General features: G+C 42.9%; 1 protein-coding gene and 1 long non-coding RNA gene across 2 annotated transcripts in view; one reads left to right on the plus strand and one right to left on the minus strand.

Annotated features, from left to right (window-relative positions):
• The window catches only part of DAW1 (dynein assembly factor with WD repeats 1), a 35,135-nt gene extending 33,407 nt beyond the window's left edge, over positions 1 to 1,728 (minus strand). Inside the window, exon 1 of the mRNA XM_008145260.3 lies at positions 1,372 to 1,728. Coding sequence (XP_008143482.3) covers positions 1,372 to 1,672 — 301 coding nt within the window. The 5' untranslated portion in view covers positions 1,673 to 1,728. The remainder of the gene's footprint in view (positions 1 to 1,371) is intronic.
• Positions 1,646 to 13,331, plus strand: LOC129150709 (uncharacterized). Its single transcript, XR_008557433.1, has 3 exons — positions 1,646 to 1,733; positions 11,331 to 11,398; positions 13,293 to 13,331. It is a non-coding gene; the product is annotated as an uncharacterized LOC129150709 (long non-coding RNA).
• The last annotated feature ends 1,956 nt before the right edge of the window (positions 13,332 to 15,287 follow it).

The following is a 15,287-nucleotide window of genomic DNA, read 5'->3' on the forward strand; positions in this document are numbered from 1 at the left end:
ACTGAGATGCAGCCAGGGATTCGGCCACGTTGGAGGTCATGGGGGACCTTGAAAAGGGCAGTTTCAATGGAGCAATGAAGATGAACGCAGGTTAGAAGTATGTTCAAGACAGAAGGGAGAAGAGAAATTGAAAACAACATTCTTTCAAGGAGGTTTACTCTGCAGAAAGGGAGATAAATGGAAGGGTCAGCAGACCTGGGTGCCATTATCACCATCTGACAGCTCAACAGATCAAAACAAATTGTCCAAGTTGCTGAATTTTTACAGGGTGAGGGTAGTTCTGATTCCAGAGCTCACAAGCTTGACCTACACTCCACAGCAAAGGAATGAAAGCAAGACATTCATTTATCATTCCATTTGTGGGAACCAGCCCCAGACTCTGTGCAAGCACGGCCAACGTGAGGTTGTGGGATGCTTAAAGAGAACAAGCCATTCATCGTAACTTAACAATTCCCATATACCACCTCTCCTATCTAGAGCCTTGCCATGGTATTTTAATTGGAATTCTGAGAGGGAGAAAGTGAATGTCTTTCCTACCAATGTTGACTTCCCACGGGAGAAAGTGGCTGTCCAGGCCCCCTCTTGCCAGAGACCTGCACTTTACACTGGGCAGGTATATATGGTCATCTACAGCCTTGGGGCAAGTTTTTCATACTTTTCACTTTATATTTTTCTTAAAGTGAGTTCTGAATTAAAAGCCAAGAGTTCTGCTCCTGTTTCTGTCCCTAACAAGCTGGGCGACCATGTCCTCACCTGTTTAAAAAAAAAAAAAAAAAGGAGAACTAGGCAAGTTTATCCTACTGGAACTAGAGCATTCTGGGCTTATTTCATCATTTCCTAAACTCATTGGAAGCCAGGCCTGAGACCTTCTTTAAGGCCCCAGGGCCGGGAGCGCAAAGCACCTGGGCGGCAGGCCCTCCGTAAACATGCCCACCGATTGTGCGGTCTGGAAACAGTCACTAGGTAATGTATATTGAGCAGACATTTTTCTTTTCATACTCAACACACCACGCCTGGACCATAAAACCCCATGTGGCCCTTGTCGGTGTCTGCCCTTGCAGAAACCAATGTCCCAGGACACCACCCATCGCCACCTCCCCCGCTGCATCGGCCACATTCCTAACTAACCAGAGAGCACAACTCAGCAATTTACAAGTTCAAAGACTTCGTTATAAAAGTTTTGAGGAACAGAACCCAGTAGCTGAAAGAGTGAGGATGTTGGGCAGCGCCCTGCTTCCAGCCCCGCAGGGATCACCCACTCGGGGCCCCTCGCCGCCCTCTGGGTCCCCGCACCCTCTTCACCGCACCCCCGCCCAGCGCCCAGCGCCGGAGTCCAGGTCTCACGCGAGGGCGGAGGGCACCCGCCCGTACCTGGCGGGTAATAACGGAGCAAGAGGCTCTTGAGCTTCATTTTCCTGCTCCCCGACCCCTCACGGAGCAGATTCGTAGCCATGGAAACGGCCAAACAGTAGCGGGACGCCGGGACGCATGCGCAGGCACCTGGCGCGCTCCGGGGGTGGGGAGCTTGGGGCCGGGGTTCGCGGAGCGCTACTTGAGTCCAGGCCCTGTAAGACCCCAGCATCTGCCTCTGGGCTCCCAGGATGAACCGGGGCTCCAGGGTGCGGGGCCCGGACAGCGCTCCCGCCCGCGTTCCCGCCACCTGAATCTGCATCCCTGTTTGCCTGGGGCGAGATCCCCTCCTGGCCTTAGGAAGGGTGACCTCATAATGGCAGGTACGCGACCACCGCCTGGGCTGCACCCATTGGGTTCCAAAAAGCAGGGATGGGAGAAAAATCCCTGTGTCGTTTTCCATTCCTGGCTCCTCCACGTGCCCTGCCCCCACAAAAGAAAAATGACTCAATGTAATAGCCTAGTTTTGCTGATTCAGTACCGTACACTGCACTGTGTTATACGCCTGTGTTCATAGTCTTAAGAAAGGTCTGAGTTATGCACCGCTTATTACCACCCAGCACAAGAATGAGACAGCTGAGACTTAGAGAAGGTGAAGCACTAGCCCAGGTCTAGGTCTAGTGAGCGGTGGAGGATGGGAAGGTGGTGTGTCCGAAGCCTGTACCTGGAAGCCTACACCTGCACTCTCAACTCCAGGTTTAAGTCTTCCCAGGCCACCTTTTGGCCCGTTCTATTTTTGGCCGGCATCATCCCCTACCTGCCACCTGGAGTTTCCATCAGGAACGCTGTGTACAGGAAGAGTTGGATAGGCAGAGTGTCAATTTCCTTTAAGGAATTTGACCTCCATGTTCCAAAATCGGAATTTCCCAAACTTAAGCAATTCCTGTGTTATCTTCTTATCTCCATATCTACCATTTTCTCTGTCCTTTCAACTTCTCTAAGTTGACTTACTCACTTGTTTTACTCCACGTTTTAAAATGTAATTTAAAAGAAACTTGTTGTCAATGCTGTAAATGAAAATTTTATATAAATTTTCAATGAAGAGCAGAAGGCAACTGTAAAAATACATGTGACTTTTTAAAATGCTAGTGAATTACTCTATATTATGGCCTGCCAAATACTGTGAAACAAAGGCCTTCCCTTTCTTCTTCTTCTTTTTTAAATATATATTTTCTTGATTTCAGAGTAGAAGGAAGAGGGAGAGAAACACCGATGATGAGAGAGAATCATTGATTGGCTGCCTCCTGCATGCTCCCTACTGGAGATCGAGCCCACAACCCTGGCATGTACCCTGAACCAAGAGTCAAACTATGACCTCCTGGTTCGAGCCACATTGGCCGGCCTCCTCCTCCTCCTCCTCCTCCTCCTCCTCCTCTTTCTCCTCCTCTCCTCCTCCTCCTCTTCTTCCTCCTCCTCCTCCTCATCCTCCTCCTCTTCTTCCTCCTCCTCCTCCTTCTTCTTCTCTATAGAGAGGAAAAAATTAGCAACTATTTGAAATTTTCAAGACAGGCTAGCACCTAACTGAGACTTATTACTTCATGGAGTCAGAGAGTACTGATGTTGTCCTACTCTGAGACCATAATGACAAAGCATGGTTCTTTGGAAAAGACAATAATGCTGAGATTAATAGAAGGCAGCAGGAAAGGAAGAAAACCAAATATGAGAGACATTGACTCTTTAAAAGAAGCCATAGCATGAGTCCACAGGAGCTGAGCAAGGCAGTTAAGGACAGGACATTGGACATCACTTATTCATAGAGTCGCCAGATTTGGGAGCTGACTCAATGACATGTAACTCACTTGGAAGGTTGGAGAGATAATGGAAATGGGAAAGCCTTTGTCACTAAGTAATACAGATGGACAGCACATAAAAATCATCTCTTGCCACCTGAAGCAAGCATCCACATTTGGAAACCAGGGAACCAGATGCAATCTAACATACCTTCTAGCTCAAAATTTCCCTCTAATCATTAAGACTCTGGAAAAGGTTCAAGTACAGAGAGGCAAAGAGTTCATCTATAGAAACAAGGGACTCTTTAGTAGATTTTGATCACCCATGTTATTGCTTAAGTTTGTGTCATTTAAAATTAATGTCATTTAAAATTGGAAAAATACACTGAGTGGCCAGATTATTATGATCTCTGAACACAGGATATATTATATATATCCTATATAATAAAAGGCTAATATGAAAACTGTCCCCTCGACCAGGAGTTCGACCAGCAGGCAGGCCAGCCAACCGCCCATGTCCCCTCCCCCTGGCCAGGCTGACCGGACCCCACCCATGCACGAATTCATGCACCAGGCCTCTAATACACACACACACACACACACACACACACACACACACACACACACACACACATATACTGAGTGGCCAGATTATTATGCGTTCAGAGATCATAATAATCTGGCCACTCAGTGTAGTAACTTTACAGTGGAGAAGTCTGTTAGACACCATTTAACCACACAATCAGATTTAACATCACCAATATTGGGACAACCTGACATCATCTCATCTGTTACAATGCCTTGAAAAGGACAAACCAATTCCCTGGAACTCCTGCCCACAAGGCATTACCTGCCTGGAATCACAAAGAAACATCAGAGCAAAAACCAAGGAGGAAATGATTGTTCAAAATAACTGTCAAGGTCAAGAAAGAAAGGATAGGCTGAAAAACTACTCCAGGTTTAAGGACACTAAAGAGAGAGAGAAATTAAATGTACTGAGTGATCTTGGATCCTGAATCAGAAAAAAGATTAACTATAAAGGACATCATTAGGACAACTGGATGAAATATGAATAAGGATTAGAGTTTATATTAGAATAATATTATAGAAATGTTAAATCTCCTAATTTTGGTTATTTATATCTTATGGTTATGTAAGAGAATGTTGTTTAAAAATATTTAGGGATAGATGGGTATGATATCTGCAATCAACTCTCAAATAGTTTTGAAAAAAAATTTATATTATGATGTGTGTTTGGGAGATGAAGTGTAATTGGATAGGTAGATTGATTTAAAAAAATGATAAAGCCAATGAGCAAAATGTTGACTCCAGAAAAAAAATGGTTTCTTTTGAGGAGTTTCTTGTACTGCTCTTGCAAATACTCCATAAATTTGAAATTATTCCAAAATAAAAAGTGGTCTTGGTTTCCCATAGGCCAAGCCAGACTTAGAAGACAATCAAACTATTTATTTGGCTCTATTTCTGTTTGGTTAAGAGAATCCCAAGTTCAAGTTCATTTCCTATTTTACCCCTAATTTCACCTCCAAAATCCTCTCGTTATGGAACCAAGAGCCTCCATGATTGTTGCCTACCCTTCCTCACTCCCTCCATTTCTAGGATTTCCAATTCTTCTATGAACCAAACTCAGGGGTCCTTTTACTTCCTAAAAAAAAAAAAAAAAAGATTCCAGCTCTGCAGATTGACATCTCTCCCTTGGCTCAAGGAGCTTAAGGCAAGTTGTCCCATAAAAGTGGTTAGAGAACTTCCTAACTACACCCCCATCATATCCAGAGCCCTCTTTATTAACTCTGGGGCACAGACCCTTGGAGGTGAGGTCTAGTCTTCCCACAGCCTATGCACAGGAGAGGTAAGTAACTCTCACGTTTGTCTTTCCTTGAGAATTATTTACCTGGATGTCCAAGTACCCTGACTGTCCATTGTTTCCAAAGTTCTTCTCACAGTTTCTCCCAAGGACCTAGGCCCTCTCTGCTAATAGGACTCCTAGTGTTCTAACTTACCAGCCCAGAATCCTTGCCTCAAGTACCCGGTGTAAGTCCTCCATCCCCTTTTCTAGGAAAGCAGTGGGATTGTAGGCAAATGAAATGGTGATCCAAAGAGAAGCAAATAAAGTTCATGAGTGCAAGCAGATTTCTCTTTGGGCCTTGGCTTAAGTTGACATTAATCTGTGCTTAATTGATTCACCATCAACTCATTTGGGGAAGCTTCTGTGTGAATCTCTCAACTGAGTAATAATTATTTTATTCTGAATTGGCCCCAGTGCAGTTATGAATGATGTACAGAAATCTGCAAAACCAAAACCTCTACTTTACCCAGGTGATGGGCACTCATCCCATTGTGTGGTTGACTTAGTATAACTTCCTCACAAGGTTACTGTAAAGACCTTCCTAAAAGTTGTATAATACTTTTCACCAATTCATGGCATTCTCTGTTGAATAGACCATTGACACACTTGATCAACAATTGCCTTTCATATTGATTTGTACAGATAACTGGAGTATTTGGCTCTGGATTTCTTCCTACTGAGACCTGCCTTAAACATCCAAAAACTGAAAAATTAGTAGCATTAACTTTTCTCCCCAAACCAATCCAATTCGGAGCATTGAAGCCACTCTGGGCTTCAGTTCTCACAAGTGTGTCCCTAGGCCAGCAGCATCAGTTACCATCTTGTTAGCAATGCAAATCCTTGCCCCACCCCACCACCTACAGAATCAGAAATGCTGGTGGTGAGGTCCAACAATCTGTTTGAACAAGCTTTCCTAATGAATGATGAAGTTTTTTAAAAAATTGCTGTAGTTTTAATAGGATACATTGGCTTGGCCAACACTGAGAGAAATTGAGTGCCCTTCCCCTATAATCCCCTTTCATGTACTCTGAACAGTCTTCCCTGATTGCCAGGGGCAGTAAGCTGGCTCCTCAGCCACATCCCAGGATGTGAATAAGAGGCAGGAACAGCGTGGGAAGAAAGTGGAATTCTCTAGCTAATTGAGTTTTAGATTCTCCAATGCACCAAAAGAGAACAATGGACATTGGGAAGGGAAGCGATGAGGGGCGGTGGGGGGATCTCTACAAGAGAGAGGGAGAGATGAAGAGGGGAGAAGGGCAAAGGAAGGAAGCAGGAGTGAGCCTGGGGATTCAGATTTGGCACAGAGGCAGGTAGGCAGGTGTTCCAGTTACAATAGGACTTGGTGGTTTCCATGTGAGCTGGCTCTTCCTGGAGAGAGCCATGGCATCAATCAATGTCAAACTGTGTCAGCTGTCTTTGGGGTCCTCATGGAAAGTAGTAGATAAAAAAAGAGGTACAGTTCCCTCCCGGAGAGAAAGACAGAGAGAGGAGATCTAGATGTCCAGAGCCTGGCAGTAGAGGTCAGCTGTGCAAACTCCCTAGAAGAGAGGCTCAGGAGCACACTGATGGCACACTCCTTCCCATACCTGCCCCCACCCTACTGAAGGACCCACAGAGTATCTGATCTTAGCTGGGACCATCTACTGGTGGGGCCAGATGCCACTAATAGAATCATTCAGTAAATATGTATTGAGGACCTACAGTGCCAGGCATGTTCCAGGTTTATAAGGGACCCAATTCTGAAAAAAAAATTTTTTTCAGGGAAATCATTCATAGAAAGAATCAGACTTCAGTTGGGTTTAGATCTATTGCAGTTATGGAGAGGGGCCCATCTCTAGGTGTGACCGCATTTACATTCACTGATGGGTACCACTGAGACATGCAGGTCACACTGATAGGGCCAATAAGCAATAGCTTTGCCATTTGTTATAATCCCTTAGAGCAGAACACCTTACTTGAAGCCTGGCTCTACCATCTATCAGCCATGTGATCTGGGGCAAAGTTCGCTTCTGTAGCAGTTCCTCATTGAAAAGAAATGATTGCAGTGTCTAATTAATAAATTCGGTATTGTTGACTCTGGCTCATTCATAAACATTCCATAAGTATCAAGGATGGTGGAGATAACAATACATTTTTTTTATCCTAAGATTATTTTTTTTGAGATTGGGAAAAGGGTGTATGCATATTGTTCCCATTTAAATTGATAATCTAGACTGATAATCTAGGTGTAGCTTAATAGTTATGTTGATTAGTGTTAGAACAATTAGTTTAAATGTTGAAACTAGCTTACATTCCTTAATACATAACTATTTTCTCTGTATATCCAAATAAATCATCTTCTTAAAGAAATGGCTGTGAGAATTTAGAAGAGTGAAGAGGGTTCTATAGCTTAACAAGACCGGAGGCCCTCCAGAGAAGAACAAGGAAGGTTAAAAGGACTTGAACAAAGTTAAAAGAACATGGACAAAGGGACTTCCTGGGGATACAACACCACCTTTTGTGCCTGGTACTTATTAGGTGCTCCATTCATGCTTGATGCTTGAGAATTTGGGGATCCATTTGGAAGAGGAAATAACTGATTATGGACAAGTAGAGGTCAGGACTAGAAAAAGCCAAACACCTGGAGACAGATTTCAGCTCCACATGAAGAACTTTGGGACCTGTGTCCATCCAGTCAAGGGCCTGGCTGGCTCCAAAAGTACTGAGAATTTCCAGCACAGGAAGCATTCTGGTTGAGGAGGCAGTTTGACCAGCTGCCAGGATTATTGTAGAATACAAAGTTAAGTTGGATGAGACACAGACTAGAAAAGAGGTTTAATTTCTCTTTTGATGCCATGATTCCATGATTTTGTACTGTCTGTGTATTTTCACAAGAGAATAAAGGTGGAAAGGCAAATAGCAGTGGATTGCATGTTGGAAGACAGAAGTTCCCATCATGGCCTTCTCATCAATGACCTTTAAGCAAGACATTTATCTTTCTAACCTTTGCTTACTCATCAGCAAATCATTTTCTTTCATTCCATTCATATCTAGCATACCACCCAACTAGCTTGTTCATGCTTTGGGCTTTTATTCTTGTCATTCCTTCCACCTGATAAACCTCCCATGCCATCTGTTCTGAAGTCTTATCAGGCTAGAATCACCTTCTCCTCATGCTCAATTCATTTCATACAGGCATATGCGGTAGATGTGGGTTTCACATCACAGACTCTAAAATATCCCTATTAAGCCATTTCTACCTAAAGCCCCATCCTAAAGACTGCCTCTGGCCACTTTCTGGTAAATTCACTTGAACCTATATCTTTGGGAAAATTACAAAAATATCACTGTAACCCACCCCACCATTCTTTTGACATTGTTTCTGTAAATGCTGATCTGACTAATGTGTACCTAGCAGATAAACAGCATGTTTGTAAAAGAATGCTAGGAACTAACTTCAAAAGATACAGACTCCCACCTTCTGCCATCCCAGTTCCAAGAGATTTGCTGACCTTCAATCATAGAACCAGGATGATGCACAGCAGACCATCACTTGACCAATTTCAAGGTCCTTATAAAAATGGACTGTATTGGTCTGCACCTACAGAACTTTTCAATCCCCTCTCCTTGATCTTTTTGTTCTGTTTTCCCTCTCCCTCCTCGTAAAACCTCTGCCTGCACTGAGATGGGATTTGCAACAAGAGGCCCTCACCTTCACAGGTGGCCAACACTGGAGTAAATCTCTTTCCTTTTTCACTAGCACCTGTCTCATGAATTGGACTTCCATGGTGGCAGGCAGCCAAACCTTGGTTTCGGTTACATCAATTCTGGGTTGGAGGATTACAAAAGGTGTCCCTTCACCCCTCCAGGGCCTCTGAGGCCAGGGTTAATGGGGCACTCACAGAGCATGGGCCAGATTTCTCCCTACTCACCCTCCCTGGAATGGCTTAGTGAGCTGCCCAGACTACCCCCTGAATCCAGTGGGCCACTGCAGCCCTCCACGAGTGCCCAAAGGATTGCTGATCTTTATAATCTTGTTCACACAAAAGCCTTTACCCCTCTAAATGTCCCTATTTGCCATGAAAAACAATTATAATAACAAACAAACTTCCCTATTTGGTTCGTACTCTATTTCTACTGCATTTGCTTGCAAGCTGCTATTCAATGGAGAAGAAATGGGGGAAAGATGGAGTAATGCAATTAGGTTAGATTTGCAGAGAGTCAAACTTGATGTTGTGGGTGACTCTGTGTCCTCTTTAGGGCAGGAGTATGGCCTAGAGAGGACTCAAAAATGAGTCAGAGGAGTTTGAAGTTTGAATATTATTCTGCCACTTACTAGTAGTGTCACTTTTAGAGCCTCAGTTTCCTCTACTTATAGTTGGGACAATAATAATATCTACATCGTGGGATTCTTGTACAAATAAAATTATGTAAATACTAGAGACCCCAGCGTGCAAAATCACGCTCAGTAGCCCACCGCTGCTCGCAGCACTGCCCAGCCGCCCACCACTGCTCGCGGCCCTCGCTGCCCCGCTCGCCTGCCGCCTGCCTTGCTGTGATCAGAGCTTGTGAGCCGCGGGGGAGGGACTGAGAGATGCTCAATGCACCTCATGGTGACCGGTCGTTTGGTTGTCCTGGTCATCACAGACACTGGCTTTATATATATATAGATAGATATAGATAGATAGATATGAGTGCACTGCATACCCCTTGATATATCTAGGCACCCTTTCTTTTTTTTTTTTTTTTCTTTAAACTAATATGCTGCAGTTAGCCTTAGCTGGTTTGGCTCAGTGAGTACAGTGTCGGCCTATGGACTGAAGAGTCTCGGGTTTGATTCTGGTCAAGGGCACATGCCCGGGTTGCAGGTTCCAACCCCAGTGGGCAGCATGCAGGAGGCAGCCGATAATGATTCTCTCATCATTGATGTTTCTAGCTCTCTCTCTCCCTTCCCCTTCCTCTCTGAAATCAGTAACAATATATTTTTTTAAATATGCTGCAGTTATCTGCCTCTACAACTGAATTGTCTAACTTGGGAATACATAGATGCAAAATATATCAAACTATGTAATCAAAATAAAATATCACTTCAAGTGGTTACTTAACTGCTAAGTAACCTACTGGCGCTAGGGGGCAGCAGTGTACACATGTTGTACATATGCCCAATAACCCTTGCTCCCTTTCCAAGTCCAGAGCTAGGGTCAGACAAAGAAGCTTAGGCTCTGCACAGAGTGCATGCCTTCCTGAAACTTGTTTTTGAAGGTCATCCCCCCGATATACCAAAATAGTACAAAAGACAGACTTTTGTTTATTTTATTTTTTTATAATTTTGTTGAGGTTTTATAATTTCGCCTTGCTTTGAAAGAATACTCACAATTGGTGAGCTAGGTTTACTTACTGTTTTCTACTGCATTTAACTTTTCTGGTATGTTACTGCTTGTGTTCTTCGCCATAAATATATTTGAAAGAGATTTTTAAAAACCATTACTTTTTAATACATAATAAAAAATGACAATTATAGGTGGCATAGCTATAAAAAATCAAAATGTGTGGTTTAAATAGCCCTGCTAATAACACACAAATTGCTAGTAATGGGAACAATGATATTTAATATTTACCAGGTGCTCAGTTTGTGCCAGGGTGTGGGTAAAGTGTATTATACAAATTATTAGCTGATTTAATCTTCACAAAACCTCTATGAAATAAGGACTATTGTCCCCATTTAATAGATGAAAAACTGAGTCACCAAGAGGATGAAATAACTTGAGCTTCCCTCTCCCTTTCTATGGTCTTTAATTCTTTTATTATTTTTTTACAACCGGATGTGTTTTTTTTGTCTTGTTTTGTTTGTTTCCTTTTTAAATCACAGTCAACATACAATATTATATGCTTCAGGTGTATGTTTATGGCCTTTTTAAATAGTTCTTTTACTTAACCAACTTTTTTGCTTGCCTTTTAGTCTAAATGTTTTATTTAAAAAAAGAAAACCTAAAATTCTATTTTCTCCTACCTTTCCTTTTAAGAATGTAGCACTTGCATGCATATGAAGACTTGCTTGTAACACTTTCACTGAGATGAGATTGTGTGGGCTCACCAGGACACAGTCCCTGCAGGTCTCACTCTAAAGTCTAGCAAAGACAATGATAGCCAGGATTTTGTTGACACATGTGTCTATTGAACTGAACACATGGTTGCCAAAAAGTAATATTTTAAAATGAGAAAGTCAAACTGCCCTTACTTCGTTTTGTTTTCCATGGGAATATATTAAAAAATACTTAAAAAATAAATACTTCAAGGCCTATGGTGTTATTATTATTGTTGTCATTGCTGTTGTTCTTTTCCTCCAGGACTTGAGTCCCCTGGTTGCCCAGCATCTCACAATGGCAATATTTGTGGGCAACTCCAGGAGGATGTAGTGAGTATATCTCAGATGCTCTCCCATAGTGGGATTCTTTATCTCTTCCTTCTCCCTTCTCTTTCTCTGACCCCATTGGTGCTCCCTTCCTTCTAGAAGCTTCTTTGACTTTCTCCTGTCTTTCTAATCTATTCCACTCTTTCTCCTGATTTAGTCTCATTGCCGTCTCCAACTTGATCTAAGTAACAGCATCCTTTCCCGAGCCAGCTCTTCTTCAGAATTCCTAGACTTTTCTTTCCACCTTTCCTCCTATTTAATCAGCTGATAAGTTCTTTTATTTCCAAAACTTTTACCACTTTGGCAGATCTGGCAAGTGGGCTCATGCAGCTCCATTTCATCTTCCTGTTAGGTGTCCTAGCACTTGCTGGAGACTGCAGATGTCCTCATAGCTCAGGTTCCATATGTCCCCCAACTCCCATGAAGCAGGTGGCTCCCATGCCACCTGAAAGCAGAGTTAATGTCAGGGGTGGGGGGCACAGTCAGTGCTGTGGCTGCCAAGTTCAGTCACTCAGTCATGGAAGCAGAGTAGTTTTCCTGCAGCAGATTCAACAGAGTTCCCCACATCTAATTTCTAGCATCATGGATGTTGGAGAGAAGAGTGTGTGCCATCCAGAATGCCTGCAATCGTGAGGCCCACAGCCATCAGCTCTGTGCAGAGGTTCTGTTTGCCTGCTCCCTGGTCATGGCTAAGCTGGCCACCAACTTGGTTCACCTCTCGGTTCAGCACCATAGTGTTGTTTTTTTACACCTACCTGGAATTTTCACGCAAAATCTCTTCTTCTAGCCCTCCAGTGACATGCTATATCATATTTTTGTCTTCTCTCTTCCTTTTCCCTATTAGTTTACACTAGAAGCCTGATGCACGAAATTCGTGCAAGGGGCTCGGCCCTCACAGCCCGGTCTTTGTCCAGAAAGTCATCCAGAAGGACATCTGGAAGGTTGTTTGGCTGTTCGGTCTAATTAGCATATTAGCTCTTTATTATCGTTTGGTCCATAGGTTATACTGTAACAATACAAGATTGTAATTAAACTAAAGGAAGAAAGACCAACACCAGGGGTGAATGCTGCAAAAGATGACATTTTGGGTCTCCCTCTTTAGGGGCAAAGTTGAATGCATTCTCATTTGCATGAGGGATGATTTCAATTACAATAATGAAGCATTTTTTGCGACTGTTGTTGAGGTTTGAAAGTTAAGTCCTTAAAGAAGGGTGTTCATGGTTGTTACGTAGCCAAAGGTGTGTCTGTGGCAAGCATCAGATACTGGCTTCCCCAAGTCCATCCAAACCCCTCACATTGGGCCTTCATGCAAGCTGAAGGCTGAGAAACCAAAGACTGCATTTCCAGACATCCTGCCAGCTCAGGTTTCCCACGTGACCTTGTCTCCCTTGACCTCTCTAAAACAGAATGGGAAAGAGGTGTTCAAAGCCAAATTCGGGCTATGTTTTCACCTGCAATAGAAATTTCAGGGGTGTTAGAGTCAGAAAGATGGGAGTTTGAATTCCTACTGTGCCACCAAATCTTATGGGAATGTGGGCAACTTCCTGACCTTCTCAGAGCTGAGCCTCAGCATCCCGTGTGAAACAATCAGCCCTCCATGGGAAAATTATTATGAGAAAATAAGTGAGGCGGTGAGTGTAAACCACCTAATAGAGTACCTGGCACACAGCACCAAAGTTAGTTCCTCATCCCTTATCAATTGACACATCTGTTTGGCACTTTGGTAATTGATCATATCTTTCCTGGAGATATAATGAGTGAAAAAAAAATATCCAACATTGTAGAAATGATAATAAAAGAACTTATGATATTATGTAAGGGGGCATGAAGCCAGGAGAAATATCACTCCAACTGAGATCTGATTTTTTTTTTTTTTTTTTTTTTTTTTTTTTTTGAGGCAGCAAGTTATCTGGGCAAAGCCCTCTTTGGAATTCAGGGCCAACGTCACAGTAAAACTCCTGGACTATTTTGTCTCCCCGGATGACTTTGTTAAATAGTTTACAGGTGGTAGAACCAGGTTGTGCGCAGACCCCCGCTCCCCCTGTCACCTTGGGGTTTTTTTCCCTTGAAGCAGGAAGTGCTATTTAACAGCAATTGCCTAGCATGTTTTGTTTTTTTTTTGGTTTGGTTGGTTTTGTGTTTTTTTTTTTAAGCACTTCCCGAGTTAAAATTCCTAAAATATGTTATTACATGCTCTCGGCTTTCATGTTAAAGCAGAACTATTTGAAAGGCTTGTTCTTAAAATTCACCCATGACTTAACCTTAAGAGGTAAAAAGAATAAAAATTCAAACTGTGTTTCTTCACAGTGGAAACCACCACTTTGGAAACAATAAAGTGAAGTTAGCTTTTGGGGCCATCTGTCCTGCTGGGCTTATTGTTCTACAAGTGCTCAGTGCTTGACAACCTGGAGTAGAACAAGAAAGCTATTCATCATCCAGTAACAAAATACACAATGCGTGATGTATTTCTGCTCTAAACTGCTCAGAACTTCCCAGTCCAAGGTGGAGGGAGGAAGTTCACCTTTGAGAATTGGTTTAGAGAAGAAACCCATTTTCTTTTTTTTAAATATATATTTATTGATTTCAGAGAGAAGTGGAGAGGGAGAGAGAAACATTCATGATGAGAGGGAATCATTGATTGGCTGCCTCCTGCACGCCTCCTACTGGGGATGGAGCCTGCAACCCGGGCATATGCCTTGACTGGCAATTGAACCAGGACCTCTTGGTTCATAGGTCACACTCAACCACTGAGCTACACCCGCCAGATGAAACCCATTTTCTTTTAGCAAAATATTTCATGAGCCTGATGAAAGTTATGTGTGATACTTAAATATCTGCACACTGTATTCATTGGATTCTTCGAATATAACCAGGAATAAAACAATGAACAGGTATTTAAGTACATACCTATGTAAGGATAGTATGTAGATATTGTTTAATAAAGGTGTTAATTCCATCCATTTATTAATGGAGGTAAGGAGAAGAATAGAAGACAAAAGAGAGGAAAAATGGCTGAGATATATGGTTAAAGAGGAGGAAAGAGGAGGCATTAAAAGAGTCAGATAAAAATATAGGGCATATGAACAAAAAGAGATTGAGAGGTTAACTCTAAAATGTAATAGGAAGCACAGTGCTAAATAATCTGATATCTAGGTCCTGGGAGCAAGTGATGGTAAGTGTAGAAGAGAAGCTGTTTATTTCTTTCTGGCCAAGTCTGTGTTCAGCACTGTGCCCCTTGTGCCTAGCCCATGGATAATAAACCCCTGTTCAGTAGCCCTTGCTCAGAGCATGAGGAATCATCACAGATGCCAGAACCTGACAAGGGTCCCACCTCCATAGGGTCATTGTTCAGCCTATCTCGGTCCTTTCCAGTCAAAGAATGCACTTCTCAAGGCAGATAAGGGTAGCTTTCTTCTAATAAGATAAACACTCTCCCCTCAAGACTGGACCTCTTCTACCAGACAGCCCGGTGTCCTTCAGGTCACCTTGAAACCCTGCGTGTTCCTCACATCACACCTTCCAGTACCCTCTTCATCATGACTGTGCCCTCTGAAAACATTTCCCTCTTTTTTCTTCTCCATTCCCGTAGAATGGTCTGAACAACACAAAGGAACGGGGCTGTTACTGCCCTTTTTCTAGTGATCACAAGTCTAATACTGTGCCTTCAATTCAAATGCCTTTTCTTTGGTAATAGGAGAGATCACCATTGAAGAACACTATGATTTACATGCCTCACATTCAACAAGTTTTCTTCCCCTTCTCTGGGTACAAAGATCTGGGAACCTGTTGGAACAGGATAAGAAAGTTTGTCTTTGGCCAAGTCTCAGCTTCCTTGATGCACCAATTTTCCTTCCCCCAAGGGATGTTTCCAAGGGCTCTTTTCCTTCGGACC

The sequence above is a fragment of the Eptesicus fuscus genome, chromosome 11 (assembly GCF_027574615.1).
Source record: "Eptesicus fuscus isolate TK198812 chromosome 11, DD_ASM_mEF_20220401, whole genome shotgun sequence".
NCBI lineage: Eukaryota > Metazoa > Chordata > Mammalia > Chiroptera > Vespertilionidae > Eptesicus > Eptesicus fuscus.